At 50.8% G+C, this 8,890-nt stretch overlaps 1 protein-coding gene across 1 annotated transcript in view; it reads right to left on the reverse strand.

Annotated features, from left to right (window-relative positions):
- LYST (lysosomal trafficking regulator) overlaps nucleotides 1-8,890 on the reverse strand; it is a 78,320-nt gene that overhangs the window by 28,516 nt on the left and 40,914 nt on the right. Inside the window, 6 exon segments of the mRNA XM_015562329.1 lie at nucleotides 789-962; nucleotides 1,649-1,826; nucleotides 3,140-3,776; nucleotides 5,218-5,349; nucleotides 7,560-7,758; nucleotides 8,874-8,882. Coding sequence (XP_015417815.1) covers nucleotides 789-962; nucleotides 1,649-1,826; nucleotides 3,140-3,776; nucleotides 5,218-5,349; nucleotides 7,560-7,758; nucleotides 8,874-8,882 — 1,329 coding nt within the window.

Raw genomic sequence — 8,890 nt, forward strand, 5'->3', positions numbered from 1 at the left:
TTGTGCCCATTTTCCTTATCTGTCAAATATGGGTGGTGAGATCTACCCACTTCTTCTCAAGGCTGTTGTGAGAATCAAATGAGATAACACAGAATCGCTCTGAAAGAGCCCAAAGCTGTGCACAAATGAGAAGCACTGCTCTCCTGACTGCAATAAGGCGAGTCCACAAGGCCTGAATTGGTCTACTGGATAATCCCATAATAAAGAGCTAAAATGCTAATTCAACCGAACAGCCGAACGACCTTCTGGACAAAGCCAGGGCTGCGAGGGCCAAGTCCCTTGCACGAATTTCATGCATTGGGCCTCTAATAATAATAATAATAATAATAATAATAAGACACTCATTTCTATCATAGACAGAAACCACAGTTTAACTTTCCTGCTAAACTCCTGGTTTGGAAGAAGGGGTTCTTTTGTTTGGGGGCTTGTTTGCTAATCCTTCAGCATCGCCCCAGGTCAGAGCCCAGCATCAGTGCCCCCGGGGGTTCCAGGCAGGGGCTGGCTCCGCCCCCAGACGACCAGAAGGCAAAGGTGGGAGGGGCCTCTCCAGGGATCCTGGCATCTGTGGCTGAGAACACACAGCGCCTGGCTGTTAGGGACCTCCCCCTGTGAACACTGATGCCTAATCCTCACTCTCACTTTCCTTCCTTTGATACAGATTCACCTGTCTACTCTCTAGCTAGTGAATGAAATACAAAGGAAGACCAAGGACTTTTGTTAAGAGAGAGTTTCTTAGATTTTACATTTAGGACAAAAGACCCTCAACCTCAATGGAGGGCAGAACCCACGTACTCGTCATCAGGGCCAATGTGTCGACCGAAGAACATTTCCACGAAGCAGTCTAACAGCTCCGGAGTCGCCCGGTGCAGGTACAGCTGGTTGGCCAGCAAGGAAAAGCCACGATTGTTCAGAAACTTATCTTTCTGTTCCTTGGAGGCTCTATTAAAATACACATCTAACAGCTAAGGGAAAAATTAGGACAAGTTAAAGAATGTATTAAGACGCTACGTCGCGTATACACATCAGACAGTTACTGCCCTTGTAAGTTGCCGTTTAATTTCATGTCCTAGAACATAGAAAGCTAAGAACAATGCCATCTCCACAGCAAAAGGAGATGAGCTTTGTCTCTGACGGCTACAGAATGCTAACGATGACTCCACTTTGGAGACCTTAATGCTTTCGGGACGGGAAACTAGCTTTTTGGCTGAACATGACACCTGGTGGACGGGCGCCTTCGTCGAGTGCACGTAGAATGTCTGTGCCCAATTCTGAAGGGGAAAATGTCAGTGCGCAGTTTTGCGCTCTCACCTAGACCGTTTCCAGACGTATGGCACGTTACTGACCCTAAGCACAGGCCTCCATCCCACCCTCCCCAGCATCTTAGACATGACACGTGTAAAACCAAATTAATCATTTGCCTCCCAAACTCACTTCTTCCATGGATCCGTGCTGAGCCCAGGAGCCCACCTCCTGGCCGCCAGGGCTAACCTGTTCTTGCCCTACCTCCCTGTGTCATTACAAGGCGCCTGTGTCAGGAACCCGTCCCTCCCCCGGAACCCTGTGCCCCTCGCAGAGAATGCTGCCGTGCCCCCCGACCCCAGTGATCCCCTCACAGTGGGACAGGCTCTGCTTCCCACACACCTCTTACCTGAATGACTCCTCGCTGGATGGCAGGGGAGGGGTGGTTCACGAGGACCAGCAGCACCTCGGCCTGAATGAGCTTGTCCATCACGTCCTCGAGCATTGCGTCGGGCAGGATGAGGAGCACCCCACTGAGGAGCTCGTACAGCCCACAGCAGATGGGGACCAGAGCGTCCTCAGTGACCCTGCAACAGACCAGACACATCCACTTACACAGCGTCACGGAGACCAGGGCAGGCGACTTCCGTAAGAATGTGATGAGTGCGGTCAGAGCTGCTTAGCGACGGGAGGCATTCTGAGAAATGCATTGTTAATGGTTTCATCCTGTGCCACCAGATTCTCTCTCATCAGTGATGCACTCACACGTACCTGGATGGTACAGCCCACCATCGTCTAGGGCAGTGATGGTGAACCTTTTGAGCTCGGCGTGTCAGCATTTTGAAAAACCCTAACTTAACTCCGGTGTTGTGTCACATATAGAAATTTTTTGATATTTGCAACCATAGTAAAACCAAGACTTATATTTTTGATATTTTATATATTTAAATGCCATTTAACAAAGAAAAATCAACCCAAAAAAATGAGTTCGCGTGTCACCTCTGACATGCGTGTCATAGGTTCGCCATCACTGGTCTAGGTGATCCCTTACTGCCTAAAATGTCATGATGTGAAACATTCATAATGTTAACATTTGAAAATGTTTCCTTATTTAACTGTGATTCACAAATTTACCATCAGGTTTGTCACCGGTACTTTTAGGCATACAGTCTCGTAAACACTCTTCTATCTTACACCTGTGAAGTCCAATACCAAAGCCACTTGTGCTATCTGAACTATTTAAAATTAGATAAAGACCTTACAGTTTGGCCCAGTGGATAGAGCACTGGCCTGTTACTAAAGGATTCCAAGTTCAATTCCAGTCAAGGGCACATGCCCAGGGTTGTGGGCTCGATCCCGTTGGGAGCGTGCAGGAGGCAGCCCATCCATAATTCTCTATCATCGATGTTTCTCTCTCTCTCCCCCTTTTTCTCTGAAATCAATAAAATTTAAAAATAAAATAAAACGAGGTAAAAAGTCAGCTCCTCCTCTGCACCAGCCACACTCAGTGCTGCAGGCACAGACCAGTGTCTGCTGTGCCGACAGCACATGGGGCGCTCCGCTCCCGTCAGTCCCGTGGTCCCATGGACCGTGCAGATGAGGCGCTTCTGGAAGCAATAAGTCATCCTTTCCCTGAACTGAAGAGCTTTTCTCCAATAACCACAAAGAATCAAATAAACTACAGATTATTTCCTTTGAGAGCTCTTTATGGTTTAGCATTTGGTTAAATATGGAACTCAATATTACCAAGGATTAAAATAAGCAGAAAGGTGTCTTTCTGTTTGCCATCAAAGTACGTTATATTAAGAAGTGACATAACGAAGAAGTTTCTAGAAGCATAAAATTCTTAAAAGAATAGTGAAACACGTGGAGAGGGAGGGCTGGCAGACACGTGTGATACCTGGGAGCGTGTGCGGTGCGGAGGTAGTTGGGCTCATAACCCGGAGAGAAGGCCAGGCTGGCCCAGGCCTCAGCGCTCCTGTCCACCAGGCTGGGCCAGCGGCGCGCGGGGGCGGACCCGCTCTGCGAGGGGAAGGCCAGCCCCAGGCTGGTCACGGTGCTCTGGCTGCGCTGGAATGAGGCCAGTCCCCGCAGGTCGTCGGGGCGGCGTGGGTAGGACGCGTCCCCAGGGCCATCACCGTCCGCTCTGGACTCTGCCTCCAACTCCTTCTGATCGACGCCGACCCCCGGACACTCTGGTGTTCCTCTGGGGATGCCACCCACGGAGGCCGGTCGGGGAGGGCCAGCGTCCCCCTCACAGACAGCCTCTGCGGACTCGCAGCTGCTGATGGACGCCTCCTCCTCCTCCTCCTCCTCGCCCTGCTTCAGCGTCTCTGAGCTCCCGGGGGAGTTCCACGGCTCAGGCGGGGGAGCCGCAGGGCTGCCTGCAGCACTCGGTACCCTGTTGAGGACCCTGTCCGAGCCTCCGGCCAGTGTCCGGGGCGGCACGAGGGAGGACGTGGGGAGCGCGGGCAGGCTTCTGGACCGCTGCAGGCTGGCCCCCGTCCGCGGGGGAATGCTGCCAGAGGAGCCGTGTCCTGGGAAGAGAGGAGAGAATGCTACCTAAACACCTGGCCGGGCTCCTGCAGGAGGCAACCCGTCCATGTGTCTCTCACATCGATGTTTCTCTGTCTCTCCCTCTCTCTCTAAAAATCAATGGAAAAATATCCTCGAGTGAGGATTAACAAAAAAAAGAATCCAGATAGGTCAACGTTCCTAGTAACTGATGTTTACATTCCTCAGTGCCTGAACTTTTTTTCTTTTAACTGTTCTTTATTAAAATCTTCTAAAAATGTATGTCTTTTCCCATCTACTTAACAAAACACAGTATTAACTGAATGAGCCAAAATCATGAGGACGGACAGATGACTCTATGCAGTGAAGTTAGGTGAAACGTACGCCCCTGCGTCACGAGGACAGTCTGGGGAAGTGGAAGGAGTGGGCTTTGCAGTGGCCCCTGGATTCCAGTGACAGTTCTGTGATTAGGGGGCGGGTCACCATGCAATTCTATGGCTGCTGGTTTCTGCACATTAGAGTGAGGGTGTGGAATGCTCTCTGTGAAGGTTGCTTTAAGGATGAAGTGAGATCCTATCGGCTATGCAGCCCGAGACAGCACTTGGGAGGGGAGGTTTCAGTAAAAGCAAGGCCTCAGGCGGGCGCACGGCCAGTCTCCAGCCAGGACACACCCCGATTTTCTCTCTAACAGCGGAGATGAGCAGGCTGTTGGGGTAAATGAGGAAGCAGCAGAGGGAATTCTGAACACAGAGAAGTTACAGGGCAGCCGGCATGGGCGGCCAGCGCAGGGGAGACCTGGTAACGGCAGGCCCTCAGCGGGCACTTTCTCAGAAGCTTCGGCAGCGTGAGGACGGTGAGACAGGCAAGCGCAGGGTTTCAGGTCAGGAACACAAAGGCCAGGAGGACAAGCAGCTGAAGGCGGGGTCAAGGAAGCTGCCGACTAAAGGGATCTGGGCTGGACGAGGAAAACAGGCAGGAGGCAGGTGGGAGGGCGACAGAGAAACCAGCCAGGAGCCTGCTACGGTCTGGGCGCCCCTCCTGCTGCAGGTCCGGGACAGACACGCACACCCTGGCAGGTCAGGTGGAGGGAAAGGTCCCAGGAGCAGTGAGCGTGAGGCTGGGTACCGATGGCCACTCTCACGGCAAGTGAGGTCCTCGGGAGTCATGAGCTCGGGTGGGAGGGGGGGTAGGCCCCACCGAGCTCTGAGGACAGTGGGAGGCGAGTCAGAAGCTAAAGACAAATGCCCGTGAGAAGAGGGACAGAGCTGCAGGTCAAGGTGGCCTGAGCCCACCCGCCCCCAGGCTCTGCTGAGCATGGAGAGCAGGGAAATGGATTCCTAACACATTCTAACGCTTCCATTTGTTTAGTGGGAACGTCAGGTGCTGTAGTGATGAAACAGGACACTGCGTATCTGCCTCCGCTCAGAACTGAACGGGTTGTACTTTCATTCTCATCGTTCCTACCTTCGGGCGGGGACGCGGTGAAACCTGAGGGACTGATCAGAGTCAGCCCCGGGCGGGGGCCGGCCCTCCCCCCGCTGCTGGAGTGCCGCAGGGACACGATCGAGTCCACTTTCTCCTGGAAGATCTTGCCATCTAGAGTCGGAAAATACACACAGGTTGAGACAGTAACATTTCCAAGGACAAAACAAAAATTTAACTTTAAGAGCAAACCTTACGACAACCTTTTACAAAAATACAACAGATGTTCAAAGTGAAAAATACAGCACACTTTATACTAATGCACATCTGACCTGTGAGCACTGGACAATTTCTCACGATAGCTTTGCGAGACTATTACTACTTTCCTTGTGCACTTAGTTATTTCTAGAGTTGGACAGCGAATTTATTCACTTTTTATGATAATCTGATCTCTCTAAGGAGACTGCTCATCTCTCCATTCACTGAGGGAAGGACTCTTTCTTATATTTTTATATAAAAATGCTCTTCAAGGCCCCAAATGACTACAAAGCTGAGAGCTACAGTTCTAGCCTCCTTTCTGAGCTTCATACTTGTAAATTCCAGGCTAGATTTCTTACCTGCAACACGAACAGGACAAACCTAAACCTGAATGGTCTTTCTGCCCTGACTTCACTCCCACCCTATTCTCTGGTGGGTGGAAGCCCCCACTTCCCACGCAGAAGCCGGAGCCACCTGGAACACTGCCTTCCTTCACCCACATCCAGCCACGCTCCAGACTTAGGGACTTCAGTTCCGTTTCCTGAACTCTCCCCGCGCCCCGCACAGTGCTATACGCAGGCTCTTGGCACCCCCAACCTGGGTTATGTCACGGATTCTAAATGACGGACAGTGGTCGCCTGCGCGTCCTCATGGCTACCCGCTCTCTCCATCAAATGCCGCCCCTGCTGAATGCCGGCCAGGGCTCTCTGCTGCCTCCTGACCTCCCCGGGCAAGAGCGCAACTACGAGAACCTCCATGATCTGGCCCCAGACCCTCTGCAGCCTTTTCCTTACGTTACACTTCAGCCACCTGTTCTCCCAGCTCCCTGCCCAGCTGTCTGCTGTCCTGGGAGGCCCTTCCCTTCCACTCCTGGTCCCCTCAGGACCCAGAGAGGCACCCTCCTCCAGGCCACACCCCTCCATGCTCTCTCTGTGCTGCCATCAATAGACTGGTATATGGCAGCCTTCCACACCAGGTAACTACCTGTTTATGACTCTCCCCGCTTCTAGGCTGTGCGGTCCTTAGGGAAGAGCCCATATTTTACTCATCTTTGCGATGACCCTGCCCCCAGACCTCGAGGGCACGCTCATCACTAAGTGTGCGCTGAACCTGACGCATCAACATGCCTGATCGCTCCTGGATTTTCACTGCTGCTGAATCGTTTATTCATTTCTTGCCTTCCTTAGAGTAGCTGTGTAACAACCGCTTTTCCTCCCTAGAGTTACTATCCAGCTTTCCCCAGGTCTGGGCTTGCTCGCTTTCTCACCACATCACATCTGGATGCTTCTCAACATCTATGAGTCCACCTTCCTTGCATGCCGATCCCTCTCTCTCCCGCCCTCCCAATGGCATTATTGCCAACAGTTCTTGCCTTCGCCTCCTCTCCTTCCTCTCCCCACCTTCTTCAGTCTCATCTACGCTTGGAGCTTCGACTCACCTCTGGGTGGGTGGTCTCTCTTTCCTGAGTTCGCGGCAGTAACTGACTTCTACCAGATCTTTTTGCTCAAGACAGACACAACAAAACAAAACCCTCCAACGGCCCTAACTACGATGCTACCAGTTCCAATTCTTACATCCAAAGCCTCAGTGACTATGCCCTTAGAGAAAAATATAAACGATGGTCCCAAACTACATTTATGTTTACATTTCTCACTACTCCTTTACAACCCCCTATACTGTGTTCTCTATTTTTCCTTTCCATTGTCCCTCCCTTTACGTCATTCTCTTCACCTGGAATGCTAACTCTCGCATCTGCCTATCAAATTCTACCCAAATTCCTCAGTGTCCGATGTGTGAGCTATTCACTATTCTCGCCCACAGCTGCCGGCAGTGCCCTCGCTCCTCTGAAATCAGGCAGGTCTCTGTGGTATCTACGAGGTACTCACCAAGGACTGTCTCCTACTGTAGTTGTCTGAGTTATGCCTCCTCTCTTGGCATTTAAGCTCTCTGAGGGCAGAAACCATGCCTGCTTCATTTCACAGCCCTCTGCCCCGTCCCAACCAGGTGTAAGTAGGCAGTTTCTATCACACAGAGGCCACTCAATGGATATCAACACATGTGGATGAAGTGGGAAGAAAAAACAAGAACGGAGACAGCCAAGGTCTAACAACAATGATTATACCTACCTATGTGCAAAGAAAAGTAGAAGTTTGTTGGGTTGTGACAAATGTAAGTATTAGTAGGAGGGTGAACTGCTAAAAGGAAATTGAAGATAATTGTCAATAATTCCAAGTCTGGAGGAGATCCAAGGACTTCTGCTATAATTTTCACAAATGATCTACAAACCTCTCGGGGCATGGAGGTAAGCTGCCCCTCTTTGTGTTCCTGAAAAAATAAAAACCAAACTCTCTTTAGATTTATGGTGAACTGTCAACTTCACTTCCATTTTTCATTTAAGCAAGATACTCCTTTTAAGATAGAACCGTGGCGATTTACCTCTCTGGTCTGACCATACCCACCATTACACTGAGTTGCCATTTCTCAATTCAAGCGATTCTGCGATTACAACCATGAAAACCAGCGGCGGTGTCACTCCAGCCCATTATCCTGGGACTGGGAAAGCGGCCCGGCATCCCCACCAGGCCCTCAGGCTGCCACGGTTTGCATTCGGCGCCTCTGCTCACTGCTGGGTGGCCTTGGGCAGAGTTGCTAACTTCAGCATTTTAGAAATAATACAGGAGTGAGACTATATATTGAAATATCCAAATTCATGTGTTACTTTTCTGACATGGAAAGACGGAAGAAAAGCTTCACACTGTCAGATAAACTCACTGCAAATTGGCCAACACGTTTCTAAATGGATACACAAAGCAAGTGACTGGGAGGACCAGTGATGTGGACACGGCTCATAAATATTCAGTCAGCGAGGGGCCCCCCTTGTGTGTGCCAGGCACCGGGGTTAGTGTGATCAGCCCTGGCCCCAGGATGTTTACAGGAGGAAATAAACCGCGATGTCATCATCGACATCAAACAGATGTTCTCTGCATCAGCAGAGTGAGAGCAAGTGGAGGGGGAAGGGCAGGTTGTACTGTTATTTAAGTATGTGGACCACGGTTCACTTAGCAATCATCGCGCCTCAGGTAAACCTCATCGGCTACGATGCTGCCACGGTGCAAAGCTGGGAACAAATTAAACTTTCACTATTTGACGGTCAAGAGGCTACACAATTACTCTTCTAGCCAACATAACGAAGCACCTCAGAAACTCAGCAGCTGTTCCTCTTTTGTAACTGAGTTAGGAATAACGACAGTGTGAAGGTCAAACTATAAGAGGCAGGGGTTGGAAAACTCCCGGACTATTTGCTGAAAGAAGGGCACTAGGAAAGGAGAGAAGCGGGAAAGAGGAAAGTTCCATTGACAAGAACTTGAGCCCATAGTACTGGGTTACTAAACAGAAGTCACCGCAAAGACGCCTCCCAGAGTAAAGCTACGGGAAAGTACCTGCAGAACCTGACAAG

This window comes from Myotis davidii, unplaced genomic scaffold, assembly GCF_000327345.1.
Source record: "Myotis davidii unplaced genomic scaffold, ASM32734v1 scaffold174, whole genome shotgun sequence".
Taxonomy (NCBI): domain Eukaryota; kingdom Metazoa; phylum Chordata; class Mammalia; order Chiroptera; family Vespertilionidae; genus Myotis; species Myotis davidii.